This window comes from Prunus mume, linkage group LG1 (assembly GCF_029339155.1).
Source record: "Prunus mume cultivar Tortuosa linkage group LG1, ASM2933915v1, whole genome shotgun sequence".
Taxonomy (NCBI): Eukaryota; Viridiplantae; Streptophyta; class Magnoliopsida; order Rosales; family Rosaceae; genus Prunus; species Prunus mume.
This window is the reverse complement of record NC_142698.1, coordinates 17374021-17393651: the sequence shown is the minus strand read 5'-3', so window position 1 is coordinate 17393651 and position 19631 is coordinate 17374021. Positions and strand designations below refer to the sequence as shown.

At 37.4% G+C, this 19631-nt stretch overlaps 3 protein-coding genes across 5 annotated transcripts; all 3 read right to left on the bottom strand.

Annotated features, from left to right (window-relative positions):
• Positions 1-2111: 2111 nt before the first annotated feature.
• On the bottom strand, positions 2112-5871 carry LOC103344169 (HIT zinc finger and PAPA-1-like domain-containing protein). The gene is made up of 7 exons (XM_008247795.3): positions 5585-5871; positions 4235-4919; positions 3239-3887; positions 3049-3149; positions 2854-2943; positions 2642-2769; positions 2112-2451 (listed from the first exon to the last, which is right to left on the bottom strand). The coding sequence occupies exons 2-7, from the start codon at positions 4862-4864 to the stop codon at positions 2307-2309; spliced, it is 1743 nt and encodes a 580-aa protein (XP_008246017.2). The 5' UTR covers positions 4865-4919; positions 5585-5871; the 3' UTR covers positions 2112-2306.
• Positions 5872-7503: 1632 nt separating this feature from the next.
• On the bottom strand, positions 7504-11327 carry LOC148921191 (uncharacterized). 3 transcript variants are annotated; one of them, XM_089042468.1, is made up of 10 exons: positions 11106-11327; positions 9687-10214; positions 9499-9564; positions 9234-9400; positions 8980-9136; positions 8802-8892; positions 8547-8717; positions 8308-8426; positions 8095-8199; positions 7504-7997 (listed from the first exon to the last, which is right to left on the bottom strand). In XM_089042468.1, exons 1-10 carry the CDS (start codon positions 11235-11237, stop codon positions 7686-7688), a joined length of 1848 nt encoding a protein of 615 aa, XP_088898594.1. In that variant the 5' UTR covers positions 11238-11327; the 3' UTR covers positions 7504-7685. The 3 variants fall into 3 exon arrangements, with proteins under 3 accessions (XP_088898594.1, XP_088898587.1, XP_088898589.1); XM_089042461.1 differs by having other exon boundaries at positions 8308-8717; positions 11106-11325; XM_089042463.1 differs by having other exon boundaries at positions 8308-8717; positions 8802-8889; positions 11106-11323.
• Positions 11328-14205: 2878 nt separating this feature from the next.
• Positions 14206-18727, bottom strand: IREG3 (iron-regulated protein 3). Its single transcript, XM_089053421.1, is given in 15 exon segments — positions 14206-14453; positions 14557-14858; positions 15217-15330; positions 15415-15521; positions 15890-16036; positions 16131-16248; positions 16335-16436; positions 16696-16770; positions 16888-17061; positions 17149-17238; positions 17322-17446; positions 17561-17624; positions 17727-17940; positions 18412-18577; positions 18580-18727. Coding segments are annotated over 14 exon segments (1812 nt in total). The 5' UTR covers positions 18599-18727; the 3' UTR covers positions 14206-14453; positions 14557-14561.
• Positions 18728-19631: the final 904 nt, after the last annotated feature.

The following is a 19631-nucleotide window of genomic DNA, read 5'->3' as shown; positions in this document are numbered from 1 at the left end:
ATCGAGGAAATCAGGAATTGAGGAGAAAACGAATAGGAATGGAATAAAATCAATCTAATTTTTTATTTTTTAGATATTGAATCACGAATTTTAATATAAGACTCACTTTTAAAAAAATATTCCGCATGTGTTAATAAACGTTTAACATGTCATTGGAATAATTTCGATACTCATCCATCAGTGTGCAAGAATTTTTTTGCCCGACGCCATTTCTAGCTTTTCTTATTTTATTTACGTTTTCGTATTTTGGTGTAAACTCAAACTATTACATGTAACAGGGACAAGGCCGGTCCTAAATTTTCAAAGGCCCAGGATGAAAATCTAAAGTGTGCCCTATACACATTAATCACTAATACTAGTATATTTCTTATTTTATCAACTAAGCATTGGTTTTTTTGAGAAAGTATTTATTCGAAAATATTTTTAGACTTTGAGCAATGTCTTCCATATTCCTAAATAATGAAAACAAATGTCCAACTATGGATACCATACCAGTGAGTCAAAGAATTTCAAGAATGCAAGTCAAGTCAATATCAAAGAATTTCTTTTAAAACTCTCGTCATGAATCATTTGTTCCAAAATTTCAGATTCATCTCAATATCCTATTCCTAAAAATTATGGAAAAATATTAAATCAATTTATAATAATATAATATAACACTTATTATAATAAAAATTTGGGGCCCTTTGAATAATAGGTCGATCAACCAGATGCCATCGTATCGGCATTTCAAGCCTATCACACATTGTCATATCAAAAGTTGCATTGTTATGTTGGAAAGTTAAAACACATGACAATGAGTGATTGTCTTGGGATAGCGCCACGTTGATATTCCAAGTATAGGTAAGTTTTTCTCCAACATTTTCGTATTTTGTAAACTCAAAATTAAACAACTTGTTGAATCCAAGCTGACAGTTCTAATCCAACCATGCCTCCTCCCAGACAAAAAGAAGTGGCATACGAGGAAAATTATCCAAGACTCAACTTGTGGTAGCGTGAGACAGTCAAAGCAAGACATGGAAGCTTCGAATTTTCTACGAAATAGGCAGTTGTTTAAGAGATAAAATGGAGAGATGCCTTGGCAAAAGCGATGAATTTGTATAGAAGTGGGGAAAAACTTAAGTATTTTGTAATTTTCGTACATTAAGTTTAATGTCCAATATATATATGTTGTTAATATTTATTGCATTGTAATATTTTGTTAATATTTCTTGCATTTCAAATATTTTGTTAATACTTGCATTTTCAATATGTTGTTAATATTTTCAATATGTACATTTCAAATATTTTGTTAATATTTCTTGCATTTTCATTATGTTGTTAATATTTATTGCATAATTGTTTCTTCATATGCACTTCCAATTTATTTGTAAGGTTAATTGCATTTCCATTATTTTTATTTTGTTACTTGCATATCCAATATATTTTAAATAGTTATTGCATTTCCTTTTTTTTGTTAAATAGCTCATTCAAGCACACCCATCATGAATGTTGGGAGGTGGTGAAATCAAACGCTTCAATATTATTCCAACGGGTCCCGACGTGTGTTAAACGAGACGCCTGATATCGATTCACATTCCCATGAGTGAAGACTCACCCATGCAATCATAATTCAAAGTTTTTGAGGAAATTGCAAGGCAAAACGGCATAAGAATTGAATTGGAGCAAAACGCCAAGATATGGAGGTGGCAATTCAAGCCGAGTGTGCATGAGTCCTATGTCCCCTGATACAAAACAATATTGGAAGCTAGAACGAAGAGATGTTATGAGAAGAAGACTTTTCCAGGATGATGGGCCTAGCAACACGGATTGGTTAAATGATGTTGGCATACCTTTTATGTATTTTTAATTTTCTTGTTTTCTGTTGGTGTACTTCTTGTTTTCTACGGTTTCTCTCCTTTCTTTCTCTCTCATGCCTCTCCAAGCATCTCCTATATTCTTCCATTGAGAATGAATGAAGTATGAATGCTAAGTGAAAATATTGAAAGATGTGGTGTGAGAGGTATGAGGTGAGCCTTTCAATTTCATCCAAATTAACAGGCAGATAGAACCAGGTACCGGTGGCATGCGAGGAAAATTATCCAAGACTCAACTTGTGGTAGCGTGAGACAGTCAAAGCAAGACATGGAAGCTTCGAATTTTCTATGAAATAGGCAGTTGTTTAAGTATGAGTTGTGTATATAAAAATTGTATCACTTCCATCTATATATACAGTACATACTACATATATTGAATTAAAAGTACACATGAAATGCTGCAGCATTGTCCCAATGTCCTGAGGTTCTGCAAAAGTCAATTTCACCAAATTAACAGGCAGATAGAGGGGCCGTTTTCTCATGTATCGCCTTGTAGCATTGGAGACTGCACAGAGGGAGCTTTGACTGCGAATCACGGTACTTGTATGGATTTCTACAATATGGCCCCGCGCACTTCTCACGAGGAGGAGGGTAACTGAAATCCACATAAATACCAAATATGAACTTATCAAGGGCTGCTTCAGATAAAAGCACGATGATATAGAATTGTCCAAGATCCAAGAGAAGCATCACTTAATGAAGCTATAGAAGCTTTGTATAGATTTGGGATAAAAGTTACTCTATCATTTAAACTTAAGTACCTAGAGTTTCAAATGCAACTATACCTGCAAGGCTTGGAGTCGAATATAGCTGGCAAGCCCATTTCATCAGGGAAAGTGACGATCGATCCTGATGGACCCATCACCCATCGAACAGAATCTGATGGAAGTATGAAAGCATTTGCAGCCCTTTCCTGCAAAAGAAATGAATGTACCATTATTCAAGAATCTATTGCTTGATATACAGAGAAAGGGTTCTATTATGCACCATCTCTTACCTGTGCCAGATCTTCTTGCCGTTTCTTTATCTTGTCTTCTCGTTTCTTCCTACTTGAATCTTGGCCCAAAATTTTTCTGATTGCCTCAGCCTAAGACGCAGCCAAATTTGAAAGAAAATGATATATAAGTTCCTTCTAACACATATGCATATCACAGGGAAGACAAAAGGAAACTAACAAAAAGACAAGTCAAACCTCAGATTCTCTAGCTGCCTTCTCTACTTGCATCCTACGTCTCTCAGCAGCCTCTGCTTTCTTGATTTGCTGCTCCAGTGCACAGAGTTTCTCTTTTTGCTCTATCAGTAAACACATAAATACTGTCATGAGAGATGTCAAAATGTATTCAACAGAAGTTACTTATGATATAAAGGCAATTATCACTCACTTCTTGGTGGAGCAGGGGGCAACCCGTTGGGGAACTCAATTGGACTTGCACCTAAGCTGGAAGCGACATTATTTCCAGTTTTAAGAGCCCTTTGACGAGTAGTGACTGTCATCTCCTTATTATATGAGGATGATTCAACAAACTCCTTTCTCAATTTTTTCCTCTTAGTACTGGGCTCGCCATCAGAGACAGGTTCTTCCTCTTCTTCATAATCAGTATCATCAGATAATCTTCCTCCTCTAGACTTCCTACTCTCCTTGCCTGATTTTGAGATGCCATAACCTCCCAAATCTACACTGAACTGGCCAACACCACTCCCCTTCATCACCGTTGAAATCTTCCTTTCTTTTCTGCTTTTTCTTTCCTCATCTTCATTGTATTCCACACTGTGATCTGAAGTAATCTTAGATGTTTTGAGTTTTTCAAGGTATCGAACTTCCACGTCATCATCATCTCCATCATCAACTGCATCCAACAAGCGTCTCTTAGGGACCCGTTTGCTCTTGCGAACAGGTTCTTCAGGCATCCCACCCCTTGAAGAATCAGCCTTCCCAACATCAGTGACGCTTTTAGATAAATCCTTCCATGGGACTCCTCGTAACCCACTTCCTTTATCTGAACTAAAGGAACGATTGTCATCTGAGTTCTCCTGCACCATAGACATAGTTAGATGTAGTCTTCATAATCCTTAATATATATGAACTTAATAGCTAAACAACTAAACCCTTTTGTGTAAAAGAAGGGAAGATAAACTAGGAAACCAAAACCTCAAGGAATGTGATCAGATGAGCGAAAAAGAAGTTAACTAAAAACCAAAGGATTTCCAAGAAAATAGAAGATAAAATGAGAATCTATTTAAGTTATGAATCTATCCATCTTGTCTGATTTCCAGAAGCTGTAAATGCTGTCTATACTATACGCTACTGTCACTTTTAAGATTTGTTACACACAATCAAATTTAGAAAATCTGGAACAATATGTCAATGCAGACTGAACCTGAAGAATCAACTTCTGACGTGGTCGAGGGGCATCTGAAATATGAGAAGATTTTATAGAAGACGACCCAACAGCAGATGCACCATCAGATGTAGGCTTGGCCTGAATTGTGCGTGTAACATTACCAACTTTAAGCTTAACCATTTTCACTTTATTCTCATTCTCTGAGCAATCTGAAACAACTCCAAAAGGACCAACCTTGTTTGTACCTTTCCAATTAGCAGGTGCAAGTGCACCCTTGCTGGACCTTTGTGAATCAATCTCCCTATGCCTATGGTCGTTACTGCCTCGAAAAGAACCATCATTGGAAGCTTCATCAGATTCTCCGGATCCTCCTCCTTCACTTTTATTCATATTCTGGGCAGATTCAGCTTCAATAATGTTACTAAATGAAGCCCTTGCACTGCATAGGTTCAGATTGATATCCCTCTTTTGAGTAATTGAACCATAATCGTTATTATCATCACTTGACAATTTGCTTACATCTTCTGAAGGAGGCGTTGATGACATGGTATCTCGATTATCGAAAGGCAGCGGTGACTCATTCCGAGGACGACGAGATGTGTTACTCCTTTTCTTCCTCACAGCATTGGTTACATCATTGAATCCCAAGCCTCCAAAACCCTCCATCGTAATCACGGCTAAAAACAATCCTAGCGCTGCCTATATTTGCCCACAAAGAGAGCTGAGAAAGTCAAGAGCAACAAATTAGCAGTCAGTGTAAATGTCATACACAATATGTTCAAAGCAATGGATACTACGGAAATATTCAATTAACACCATTAATCTTGGAAACCAATACATGCACATATTGTAACAAAAAATGAAATTTGTAATAGAGCATTATATAAGTACCATCAGAAAGCATATTGGCGCCAAAAAAATAATAATGCTTCCACTGGAAATACAACCATAAAAATGCAAAAATCAAGGTAGATTATCGAAACCTGGCTCAAGAGACTAGAATTTAAATCAAACTAAACAACAGAAATCAATCTTCCAGAGCTCTCAAAAGAGAAGTAAATTGAAAGTTTATTGAATTCCCCATTAACATTCAGAACAAACCCGGACATAAACCACGATTACAACAACCAATCTAAGAAATACCATGCACTAGACCCTTACAAACAAACCAACCAAAAAATCCGAACTTTACATACACCACCGGAAAACGTTCGTTTTTTTATCTTACGAAATTACGATTAATAGAAATTCACAAACAAAAACCTGATAATTGGGCAAAACCACACAACATCACACAATAATTGAGTCAGAATCGAAATACCCACATGAGAAAATCAAATCAAACCTGCAAAAACTCAACGAAAATACCAAATTGAAAGATTTTACCTTTATGGGTAAGCTAGGCAACGAAAATCCTCAGAGAACCCTTAGATTATCACCGACAAGATGACCCTGATCAGGTCAGACTTAAAGAATTCGAATTGGGTTTTCTTGAATAGGTGGTGCAAGGTGATTGGAGCACCAGATGTGGAGAGGAGAACTGAGTTAAAATTAGGGTTTGCTTCGCAGGGAACCAAAGTTTTCACCATTGTTGTAAATTGATTAGTGCTGGGTTTTTGTTGGGTTATTACCGCCTTGTCCATTATCCTGTTCTTGTTGTGAAGCTTACACTCTCTCTCTCTGTCAACTTTTGGTTGGGTTCGGGACCGTTGGGTCTGGGCGGGTCTTGGGTCAGGGAGTGCGTAGGTTAGTCAATAATGCACCCCTGGTGTATGTTAGTCCGCATTCCGTTTAAGGTTTTCTTTCTCTTCTCTCTTATAATCTTTCTTTTTTCCTTGCTATTTTTCACGAGTAAAATAACTATTTTTAAATAATTTTTTTTATTCATCCTTCTCTTTTTCCAGCTTGGTTTAGAGTCAAAATGAACAATGATGGAATTCACTTTCACACAGAAAATAAAAAGAAAAAGGCAAATACTGTAGGATAACTTGAAAGCTACAAGACCTATTTGGTGATTGGAAAGAGCATTATTTGCTCACAACCATCTCCACATGGTTAGGGACAATGAAAGAAGACAAGAACCAAACCTGTTTCCAAAACTTTGTGAGACAGAAACTGACAGAGATTGCTTGCAAAATCATGCTATGAATATCACATTGATTCAAATGCATAGTGAGGTTTTTTCGTAGGCCAGTACACTTTTTGTTAGATTTTACCGCTTTTTTAGGTTAGAGTGGAGCTAAACTGGTACATATGAGGGGCCAATTAGCATAATTTTTTTCAAATATATATAATGGATGGGGCACATAACAACCTCAAGTCTACACTTAACTTCGACCCTACTCAAGATCAATTGTGAACTATTGTAGAATTGTAAGCTACCCATGCATTTAAATACTCCATTAATGCACGTGAGTGCCACAAAATAGAGAAAAACTTAGTTTCAACATTAATAACATTATTTTGCTATTTACGACCAATAATGATATGACACGTGAAAATACTATCACATGTATCATAATGTTATTGGAGGATAAAGAAAATAGTGATATCCCTATTTCATATAAGACATTTTCCACAAAGGGCGTGAACTTAGCATAATTCATATGTTTTATCCTTAGAAATTTTAAGGTTAAAACGGATATAAATCTTCTTAAATAAATGAAACATTAATCTAAGTCAGTAATCACAGACCAGACTCTGGTTGACACGTACGGTTAAAGAGTATGGTCCCACGTTTGTGGTGACGTGGGACACACCCAAGGAGTGTGAGCGTGTGAGTGAGAGTAGAAATGAAATGAGGATGATAGGGCATCCGATGACCGACAGGTCAGAGAGCGAAGTGTGGTACGTGGATGACGTAACCACCGCCAGTGACAGATAGATGCGTGACAAGATGGGGACGTTAGAGTGACCCTTCTGACTACATATAACAACAATCAATCAGTCAATCGTAAAGGAGCCATGGTGGGGCGACGTGGTAGACAGATCCGACGGTTGACAGCGACCCTGTGGCCCTCTTTCCTTCAGATATCACAAACACGACAGTAGCGCGCGATGCGCGGGTGCTCTTTTTGTGCACCCCACGTTATCAAATCAACTTTCTCTTTTATTATTTTTAAAGTTTTTTATTTTTGCTTTTTCTTTGTTCTTTGTGTTTTTTTTTTTGCTTTTAACTTTTCCTTGTTTCCTTTTTCATTTTAAATTATTTCAGAGCCCATAATAATAATAATAATTTTTTAAAAAATTGTGGCATACCATTCGTTTCCATAAGAAAATTTGTGCAAATAAAGATTTGAAGAATATAGTAATTTTGGGTAATTAATTAATTAATTAATCAGAATACCTACCAAGTTACCAGTCGATCATCATTTGATACAAAGAATCAACTGATGACATAGAACTTAACAAAGATAACCTAGCTGTGTAAAATTACAAAATTTCTAAAAAGGAGCAAGGAATAAGTTATCATCCAATATAGGAGCTTCTAAGATCCACCAGAACCACTTCCTGGTCCTCCAAGTGACAAAAACACACCAGGAAGATCACTTGTAAGGTTGTTTTCTTTGGCTAAGGATGAAGTGGCTCGAATGACCGAAAATGGTCGAGCCACCTGAGGTTGCCTGAGGCCTAAACCTGACCCTGGCATGGAATTCTTCATTGGCTGCTCGGATAGCTTCAAGGGTGGCTCTGTGCGGTTCGGGTTTGGGAATGGTTGGGCAATGGCAATGGGGATTTGGCTTGTTGAAGATGAAGTGCTTTGTGCAACAGTTGGCACTCTTGAGATGATCCCAGCTCCCTGGTTAACACATTAAGTTGCACAAATAAGTTTTTAGACATGCTTTGCAAAATTTCAAACATTATGTAGTATGTGCAGTAAAATTTTGAGAGCTTACTGGTGCAAACAAGACCCCTCTATATAGCCTTCCATTAACAGTTGCTGTCATTAAGAAACCTGAGTCAAATGCTCCATCAACTTTGCCTTGAACCTCGGCACCGATCTAAGGAGAAAGAGAACCAATAAAAAGCTGAATCATAACAAACAGAAGAGTAGCAATTATGTCAAATTGCCACCAAACAAAAGAAGGTGAAGTTAAAGAAATGCATACCAGGTTCTGAACAGGCACTGCCTCATAAGTTTTCTGCTCTACAGCTGGATATTGCATAATTGGTCTGCCAGTGCTGACATGAGGATGCTGTTCTCGTTTTAGTTCGGTTTGATGATCTCCTAACAAGTTAAGGTTTGGAGATTTTTGAACAGAATTTCTAAGATCTTTACAGTTACTTAAAGCATTGGGAGATTGGCTATTTCTCGGACTCTGAATTTTTTTCTTAAACAAATTAAAACCTTGAGAACCTGGGGCTGAATCAACAATTCTAGGATTTGGTGTCTGTTCTTGGTCAGAGTGTGATGGTGATGAATGCTGGGAGAGTGATAGAGAATGCTCCTCTTGTTCTGACTCGACGTCCCATGCTTTTGTACTGGTGGTTCTTCTCCTTTTTGGATGTAAAGTACTATCTACATTTATGTTTAAGGATGTATAATCATTAACAATGAATTCATGTATACCAAAAGGTACAAACAGTTATACTATATGCTGACCTGATTTGTTTTGGAGAGATCGTTTCGCTTCTGATTCTGGTTCAGCTGTTTCTCTTACTACTACATGGTTCCCCATCAGCATAGTTTTCTGCTTCAAGCATTTACAAAAACACTCCTCTTCATTATAGAAACATAAAGGATGCACTAAAGTACTGCATTGTTACAGTAACTTTTGTACCGTGTTAAAATCTGCTCCTTTAGAGAGCCTTCTCCTCTCTTGGTTCCAATGGCTTCCGAAAATTTTGCACATGGAAATATTGTAACGGCCATTGGGATGTTCTGCTCCAAGCTGCAACACCAGCAACTCATTCAGAGGGCGCTCGTCCTCCCCGCACCTACAATTTCAAGTCAGAAAAGAAAACTATGATGGAACCAAACTATATGAACAGGGACCTATACAAAGTAAGCCATAAATTTTGATGGCTAAATTACCCTCCATAGACAGCAATGTCAGAATCTGTAACAACAGCAGTATGAGAGAATCGCCCTTGTGGCTGTTGGCCGCATATATCAAGTTGGGTCCATGAACAAGTACTCACATCTAGGACCCAAACATCATTGTAGTAATGTTTGTCTCCAACCCCTCCAATGACATAGACCTGCATTTTAATATAACAAGATGGAATTGTTCAATTTTCATGCAGTGCCCATATGTTCTATGCCTTTCTAATTTGTACATATTGGTAAAATTACTTGCCTTTGTCCCGACACTCACAGCTGCATGGCCAGCCCTGGCACCAGGTGAAGATCCTTGAACAGCCAACTGTTGCAAAACAATCACAGAACCTCCATTTCACTTAATTTGTACAAAAATCAGTAAGAAGTATGAACATTTCATATATCATTTAACATTGAAATTCTGACATAATAAGGGGAAAACCATACCCTTGACCAAGTCAGTGTGTCCATGTCAAACACATCAACGCCGCCATAATACCTATCACCACGGTCTCCACCATACACAAGAAGCTTCTTTCCTATTGCTAGAGAACTATGACTATCTCTAGGAACAGGAATATCACTCTTCACCTCAGGGGAAGTCCATCTCATGGTATTAAGGTCTAGAACATGAAGATCGTTCAAGTAATTTCCTTTACCTTCTCCACTACCCCCAAATACCACTAATTTTTCGTCACCAACAAGCGTGGCAGTGTGGCTTTCACGGGGTGAAGGTGGAGTCCCCGTACATTCTGGTCGTGTCCATTCTTTGGTCACAAGATTCAATATATGAAGATCATTTACCTTCGTAGAGCCATTTGTACCTCCAAAAACTATCATCCTGTGCCCTAGAACAACGGCACTATGGCTGTCTCTAGGACCAGGCCCTTGACCAGTTGATGCAAGAGTGTTCCAGACCATTGTTTCAAGATTAAGCATAAGAACATCACTGAAATGCATACCTCCACAACATCCCTAAATTGGAAAAACAAAAGGATGAGATCACGATGTAGCATAGCATCACATTACCGAAAAAGTACATTTTGTAGCTTTCCCTTGTACTATACAGAAATGAAAACCATAAACAGAAATCTGAGTACAAGTTCAAGGAAGTTTTGCCATCTTTGTTACACAACACAAAGATTCAACAGGACAAACTAGTTATGGTAATCTAATGACACCGATTTTGGTCGATTATGTAGAAGATCCAAGAAGTATGCCTCAAAGAATTCAGATTTTGAAACAGTTGATGCATGAGCTCCAACTTTATTGCTTTAATTTGCTCACCCAATAAAATGAAAATTTAATACAGGAAAACACAAATTTTACTCCCACAACTAAGAAAATAGTTAAAGAACATGGATAATTTTCAAGTTAATTATGACAAGGAAAACCTAAAAGAAAAAAGAAAAGAGAAATATGGAAATTACTACATCAAGAAAAGCAAGAAGGCAACTATCACCTACCACATAACTGTCCTGCCCTACTAATATGAGAAACACAGGAAACAGGGAAAAGCATTCTCAAAAGGATTAAAAGAGGAGAAATAAGGAAACACCAACAGGCAGTAAAAAAAAGCAAGTTTGTCATCAGCCAATTGCAGTAACAAGAAATAAAAACAGTACTTTCCTTTTGACCAAAGAACGAAGTAAGGTAGCCATACAACATGCATCAACAAAATCAACACAAAAAAGAAAAATTAAGAGCAGAACAACTGCTCAGAGCAAACCATTTCTGCATTATAATCAGACTGGCAAATTTGTAAAATTAATTCATAATATAAACACAGACAAACAGTTCAAAATTATCAAAAAGAAGGAAAAGATGAACAAAATTTGATTTTCATGGAAGAAAATTAGAACATACCCCAAAAACATACAAAACCCCACGAGCATAGCAAGCAGAGTGCCCCCATCTCTCAGAAGGATTTAATCCCGTAACCTTTGGATAGAGCCACATTGCCTTCTTCCTTGCAGTTTCACCTGGCAAAGACCCCATTATCTCTCTATCACCCTCTCGCTCTCTCTCTCTCTCTCTCTCTAGACTTGAGAGTATGTATTACTTGAACACAGTGTCTGAAAAGGATGTAAAAATAGAGAGGGGGAGAGAGAAATAATAAAAGGGTCAAAAAGAGGAGGACACGAACAAGGCAAGTGATGTATCAACTATCAGTGTCAATAGACATGAAAAGATGGGCGCTTTCAAGTCCAGAACACTGTGGCAACAAACAACAACAGAAGCTTGTGGTGAAAAAAGAACACTTCTTTTTTCCCTGCTGCACACTCTAATTACTTCTTCTAATCTTTTTTGATATTAGTTGAAGCAACAAAAAGAAATACTAATGGCTGGAGGATAAGGGTTTGAGGAATTCCAACAAGTGATGTAAAATCATGGAAATGTGACTGTTACTTTTATTTTTTGCCATTCAGTAATTGTTTTATCCACAAGTCTCATCCACTTTTCACACTTTGTCCAGCTGAAAATGATGGAGTGTGGGGGCAGGGGGTTATGGGAAATGATGGTGAAGGTGTTTGGGTTATTGAGGTAATCTGGAGAGCATAGGTTATGGAGAAGAGAAGGGAGGAGCTTTGGTTTCTGTTTTTAACACTCACATGGTCTTTTTTTACTTTTTTTTTTCCCCCCCAAGTGTGATATGATATGATATTGGGATTGATGGGAGGAGATCTCTCTCTCTCTCTCTCTCTCTCCTCACGCATAAATTATACAATTTTCAAGGTGTCCATCTAGAAATGTCTCATCTCAAGGGTCTTTGGGGCAAGTGTGGGTCTTTGTGTTTATGGAAATTCTTTTTTGGTTTTGGGAAATGGGATGCTGTTGGTTTACCTCAAAAAGGTTTGGGTGTTTTCTTGAAAATTGATGTCTATATACATCAGTTTGAATTGAATTTCTCCCCAATTTCAGATAGATATGTATATAACTTTGCTTTGAGCTGCATAGTATTAGTAGCTGCCTGCCTACTACTACCAATCTATCGTGACTTGAGCCAAACTTTTGACTTTTTCTCAACAAATAAAAAGAAAATCGATTCTTGAAATTCACTGTGGTAATCTCTTGTCTAGTCAATTTAATAGTAAAGGAGTGATTTTGAGACAAATAGTAAACTCATATTTCAAGTGTTAAAATACATGTAACTTGCAAAAATCCTAACTTTCTTAAAGGCTTCTTGTCCTTTATGTAAGCATTATATTTTTCTTCTTCTACCTTGAAATGAGGTTCCTTTCTTGCAAATATCTTAAATTAAAGTCTCATGATTTACAATATTAAAGTCTACCTGTTTTTTTAAATAATGAGATTACTGTAGCTGCTACCTACAATAATAATATCGATATTGTCTATGTATGACACGAGTGTGCATCGATATAACAGTAACATTATTAAAAATGTATCGATAACATGTTGATAAATTTCATTACTGATAAAACATTGATAACTATCGATAATTCCATACTTGGTTTACGCCTAAAAAGTTCACCTGCAACTCTTTAAGCTGTTTTTGGTCTCTGCAAAAACTAGGATTCACAACTGTTCAGAAAAGTAACAATGACAGTGGACAAAAGAGATAATAATATAGTAACAATGAATAAATATTATTATTTTCTGTAATTTGATAGCATGAGATGAGATGAGATGAGATGAGATGATAAATCGCGAGAGAGAAAAGAGAAGGGAGCTCTTACCAACGTAATGTTGACTGCAGCCGGAGGAGGAAGAGAAGGAGGAGAAGGAGAGGAGAGAGAGAAACGTAGAATACACGCGACAAACACGGGGACGTGATATTTAGGAGATGGCGGTAGCCACTGCCTCACTCTCTGCCTTGCCTTGCCTTGCTTCACGTGACTCACTCTCATTGCTTTGTAACTTGAACTTCTATTTTTTATATTCTTTTTTGATTCTTAATTATATATATTTTTAAATAAAATAAATGAATTGTTTGGTGAAGTCAATTATTTAAGAGAAGTGAAATTGAAATGAAATTGTGAATGACATCTATCTTTTCAAAGTAAATACGCATTTACTTTGTTGGTGCTAATGCATTCAAAAAACTGTTTTGCAGCACCAATAATTAACTAGTCAAACTCTTTCACTTTCATGGTATGAAGCTGATTTATTAAATTTGGTACTCCGTTTATCATTTTTTCTATTTCTCACATCCTGTTACTTATTAAAGAAGATGAAGAGTTGGAAGAATGTAACTTAGTGGAGAATCTTCATAAGAAATTTGTATTTCAAATGATTAAACGGGAAATATAATATAAACGGAAAATATTTTTCACATTCTGAATCATTGAAGTGGCGTGACACAAAGTTACATAAGAGTTTGAACATTGAACCTTAAATTATATAGGGAGTTTAATGAGGTGAGGTATATAGTAAAAGGTTCTTAGGAGAAGGGGTGAAGCGTGACGGGTACGTGCTGTTCATATGCAAAACCCAATGCCCGCCGCAGCAGAGCAGATGTTAAGCTTTAATGTTACAAGATATAAGTTAATCAAGTTTATGTTAGCCATACGAGGAAGAGGAGGAGAGATGCCATAGTGCCATTTGGCACTTTTCTATTGGTTAATGATCAAAATCATTGTTGTCCAACAAAGTTGTTTTTGGAGGGAGAGAATTTACAAGCTTTATGCAGAGCCCAACCCCATTGCAGCTTTACCCAATGATATTGTTATTTGTTATTGCAGATGAAAAATAAATACCACAGCTTTTTCTCATCTTTGTTATAGTCAACCTGGAATAAGTTCCAACTCTCTGATCACGCAACCTACACCATAAGATTGTGTAACTTTTGCTGCTTTAATGGCCTGCCTGTGTTGACCCCAAAAGAAAAGGCCTGCCTGTAACTTTTCACCTTGTTTCTGCTTTCATGGCTTCAAAAGAAGCTACCTTCATTCTACTTCCATTGTTTCACAAATGACTGAGCTTCAGAAAGAATTGGAGCATGATCTCCAGGAAAAAGATTTTGAATGAATCAATGATTTACAAATGTTTCAAAATGTATGTACAAAGTTGAGCTCGTTGAAGTCCATATATATTATATATATTATATGATACAAAGGCGTGTCACGGATCCTACACTACAGCCAACATATTCCTCTATCAATAGAAAAATGTGGGCGCCCTAAAAGGTATTCGCTATATCTTGGTTCCGATTTTCGTCAAACAGCCTTTGTACCAGGGCCTCAGAAAGTATAACTGCAGATGATTAGTAGCAATGTTAAAATCGTTCATTCAGACTTGACAGATGTAAAAACATTTGAAGATTAATCAAATCGATTGATAAAAAGACAAAACTTACTTCGCTTATTGACACTGAGCATCGAAAGAGAAAAGAGTTCTTTGTTCATCTGTTGGATTCAACAACCAACGACAGAACATCCACGCCGCCCCAACTACTGATAGGAGTGACAGCACGGCTAGAGAGCCGAAATGTGAAACATCATTGACAACTATTGCAACTCCCAACATTGTAAACTCTGCCAGGCTAGCAAAAGCAACTTCTGTTGTCCCAATAATATTTGCTTTGGATGATGGTATCCCAGTTTGAAGAATCTGTACCGCCACAACATCGTAGGACATGTGTCCCAGCCTTGATAATACCTGCGTGCAAAAGGTAGCCGTTCATCAGAGCTCGATGAAAATAAAGGATACAATTAAATGTAAGAAAAGCATGGACAAAAGCCCATCAACTGTGTTTTATGTTTGGTATAATGTGGGTGATCTTTTGAATCCAACATAATGTCATAAGTTCCATTGTCCAATCAAATCACTAATATGATTTTTTGAGCTGCTCACATCCAACTGTCATCCCGACCACAACCACAGCTGAAGCCAATCTTCCAACCCCACATCTTGTTTCTGAACTATTGAGTCCTTTCTTTGTAAGCTTTAGTATTACAGTTCAAGTTTAATCTATTATCTCATATAGGAAAATAAGAAATAGATAAATGATTCTTACAATCAAACACAGGAAGAAAAGAAGGGGGCTCTGCTGAGAGGAAGATCTACTACAATAAACAGCAACAGCTGCGGTGAGCAGTGAAGCCTGAAATATTAACCCAGCTGCTCCTGCCTGGTAAAGAAATTCCATGAGATGTAGACACAGACTACAAATTGAAAATGGACGGTAACACAATAATGAAGCAGATTAGGCAACCTTCAAAATGCCAAGCCGCCTGACCAGGCATGAAGACACAAATGTTGCTGCAACACCCATAAAAGCACATAGTCCACTAAAACCCCCAATGATAGATGGATTTAAACCTGTTAAACAATGCCATGATATCTTGGAGTTAGAATTGGGTTTCACGAATCATGCCAAAGTATGATCACTGAATCCCCTTGTTTTTCCTATAGGTTAAAGACAACACTTTATCTCTTGATAAGCCAAAAGAAACAAGCGTACCCAACACCATGGATGTAACAACCTATATGCGTGAATCAGTAGGGTCACTGACTACTAACTGCTAGAAAGCCCTCTAATGTGCATAATGTTTACTCTTAAATGCATGTTGATGAGATACTTTTTGGCCGAGCTATAGCATGCCCTCAGAACCTGGGGCTTGAATTTATTGAAAATGAAGGTCTTTCCTGAAATATGCATATAAAAGGTGAAAAAGTATGACAAATACCACTTTGTGTTAGATATGCTGTCATCAAACTGCCTGGAGTGAGTACAACATTAAAATAAAGCAACACATAGGCTAGGCTTGCAGGAAGAACTGGTTGCTGCAAGTATTCCTTCCATCCAAGTTTAATAGCTGCCACACCTTTATCCACTGATTGTCCAGAAAATGGAACCAGTCAGTAAAGTTTATCGCAAAAGCAGTTGTCAGATTTACTTAAAATATAAGATAGAAGCATCAAGCTTACATATATTGTTGGTATCAATCAGGGGTCCTTCAGTGGATGCTTTACAACAGGTTTGTGAACATTTAGGGCGGTCAAGAACCCCACTAGAAAGCTTGTTGGTTAAGCACGTGAGAACAATCTAACAAATGGAAATTTATTGTCAACAATGAAAGCGAAATTTCTTCAAGCAGAAAAGTCAAAGTGAGCAAGGAGAAGAGAAATTACTGCAAAAGGCAACGACCACACCATTAAACCTCCGGCAAACTTCAAGCATGTTACCGGGTCATACTTAGAGAGAAGAATGCCAAATAGTGATGCTCCAGCTATCTGTAATGAGTAAAAGGTTATAAGACTCAAGCTTTCCTATAAATTATCACCTTTTTTTCTTCAACAAACACCTAACTATCATCTATCACAACAATTCATTCAGTGGGTTTTATGTAGAATAACTATATTCTGTATTCAATTTAAGGAATATTTGCATATCAGATTTCAAATAAAAGGGCAAATAATTCAAAATGAACAACATATGAAAAATCCATGGAGATATTGCAAAAGAAAAAATGATCTATAGATTAGAAAATACCTCACAGAGAAGATCAATTCGATTAAGAATGGCATTTGCTTGTGCAAGCGCAATAGGCCTGTTAACTCCTGCCAACTGTTTACACGGAAATTCTAGTTTAGGACAATGACATATTGGAAGTGAAAAACTATGTGTGCATGCATGCGTAGGTGAGTGCCCTAATGGAACAATGAAACCTCAAAATAGCAGTACCAGCACCACCCAATCACGCTCCATAGCAACCCCCAATGCTACACCAGATAGCCTCTCTACAGCCCCAGCTAGCACAAGTACAATGAACCAAGGGCGGAGAAGGAGGGATGACACAGAAGGAGGAACAGAATGTGCATGAATTATCATTGCTGCAGATAACAACTGAGCAGTTGCCTGAGAGAAAGAAAAGGTTTGAAGTCAAAAGTTTGGAAGAATTGTCTTGCATATATCTTTGGGTAAAATGCAAATTAAACTACTCACCTGGATAATATTAAGACAGTTATACGCGGGTACTCTGGGAAAATGATCCATAAGTGTGCCAACTAAAGGGCCTCCAGCAATTATTGCAAGCTGTTTTAAAAGAAATTGAGCTAGTTAGAAAGTATAGTTTCCTTCCGTGTTGTCCTACATACTTAATTTATCTCAATAGCAACCTTACTAAAGAAACCCATGAATGCTACTGGTAGAAGGCTTGGATATATCAATGCGATAGCAGAGGGCCAAGCAAAATTCCAAAGTTGCTCCACTAAATTCCCAGCTAGACAACTAGCATACAAAGCTGAAAAATTATGTTCACCAGGTCAGAAATCACCTCAAGGATTCAAAATCACCCACATCAACTATTTTATAATTCAAATGACACATAAAAGACATCTTAGAAAAGACACATTACCATATAATCCCATTGGATGGGCCGGAGTAGCTGCAAGGGTATGCTGCTCCTCTTTTGATAAAACCTAAATAAAGGGGAAAAAAAATGGTGACAGGACCTAACAGTAATGTAATGCTTAATGGTAATGAAAAAGAAGAAAAGGTTCATAGACCAGCATGAAACTTACGGGCAGTGTCGTCAGGAGACTATCTACATAAGTGTCTTCAGTTAGTAAACTCAAAGATTCAGTCTCAAGCATATCAGAATTAAGATTGACAATTGAGACCGAGCAATCAGGCTCTGCAGCTGATGTTTCCTCCTGGACCTCATTCTCAGTAGCCACATGGCTGAAGTGTAAGTCGGTGTTGGTTATTGAACACCTTGAACTAAAACCATTGAATCTGTTACCCAACCAACAGGAAAAGACAAGGGGTTAATAATCACATTTCCGCAGTTCTGTCAAGTCATGACCATGGCTTCAGATTTCATTTCACTTTCCTCCAACTCATAACTGAGAATTCAAGGTTTTAAGATGTTCTCTTTTTAATAACAATTTTGCCATTGCTTTAAAATTTTAGGACTTAACACTTACAAGGGTGCTTATATACAACACTAAAAAGAACCATCAAGTATAGTAATATATAACAATCCAAAATTCGAACTTTCTGCACTTCTAGCTAGCAATCAAAAGAACATATAAGTCACAAACCTTACACACGCTTATCATAAACTCGATTAAAACTCTGACTACGAATGGAAGTCCAATTAAAATGCGTAAGAGCACTAGACTCAATAGAGCGCCAATACTATTTCCTTCACTTTCTTAGCAAACAATGATATAAAACTCAACAAACCAAAAACACAAGCTTTACCTACGAGAACCCACAGATATGTGGTTCAAATTCAACCATCGGCGAGAAGCGATGCGATAACAAATTCGAGAGGAAGGCCGTGGCGGCGCCGATGGAAACGAAGCTTGGCAAGCTGAGAATAAATTGAAGGACTTGAAGGAGAGAGAATATTGTGAGAGAGGGCAGTGCAACCACAACCCAAAGCCATTGCTCCTGTTGCTTCAGGCTCCAAGGCTTCAAACACCAGTTGGGCTCTTGCCCACTCATGCAGCCTCCAAAACTAAGCTACCCTTTTGCTCAATTTCTCACTTCGGCTCGCAAAACACAAGCTAATCACAAAGGGTACCTCTCAAAGTTTAAGAACAGACTTAAAGTTGAGTTTTTTTTGTGGTTAACTCTTAAGTTTGTGTTTCAGAAGAGAGGAATTTGGCGCAGATAAATCAAAATCTTTCTAATGCTTCGAGTATGCCTCACGGAATTGAAGCCAATCACTAATGGCCCAGACTCCATGAACAACTTCGACTCAAAGTTGGGTTTTTGGGGGCTAAACTTTTCTGGTTATCATGAAAGCTCGAGGATTTTGGTGACAGAAACTCAATATTTTCAATTATTTTTCTTGGACGTATTTTTTGTGGGTTTTAGCTTGGTTTCATGGCCCTTATCCATGCCTGTTGTTTCCTGAACCCGCCGGTTAGCGGACAGTTCAAAGTGGTCTTCCAGTATCGTGTGGCCCTAAAATTTGATGAGTCAGAGTATGAGGCTGTGTGGGGTCGGAGGGGAGTGTTGGGCCACGTAATTAACTACGTGGACCAATAATACCATGCCATGTGTCATATTGTTCCAAATTTCCGCATTAGGATATGAAGCATTTGGTTCGGAATATGAAACATAAGCAGGAGTGAGGAGGGCCCTGCAAAGCATACACACTTGATTCATTTCATTGTTTAATTATAATTTCAGCTTCTTTTTTTTTTTTTTTGGCATTACAAACAATTTCTTAGTCCTAGTGGTACTAATATTGGAAGAGATCTCAAAAATACATATTCCCACCCCCCCAATTGATCAAAAATCCAAGTCACTTTTGGTTATAAGCACAACTCCTTCTAAGAGAGGAAAGAAAAATTAGGATTTACCTTGAAAATTTTCAAGTATCTTTTTAAAAAATTTAGGACGAGACCAACATTTATATTTAAATTTTAAAAAATATCATTTTATATCAACTAACTTTTAGTCTAATGGTA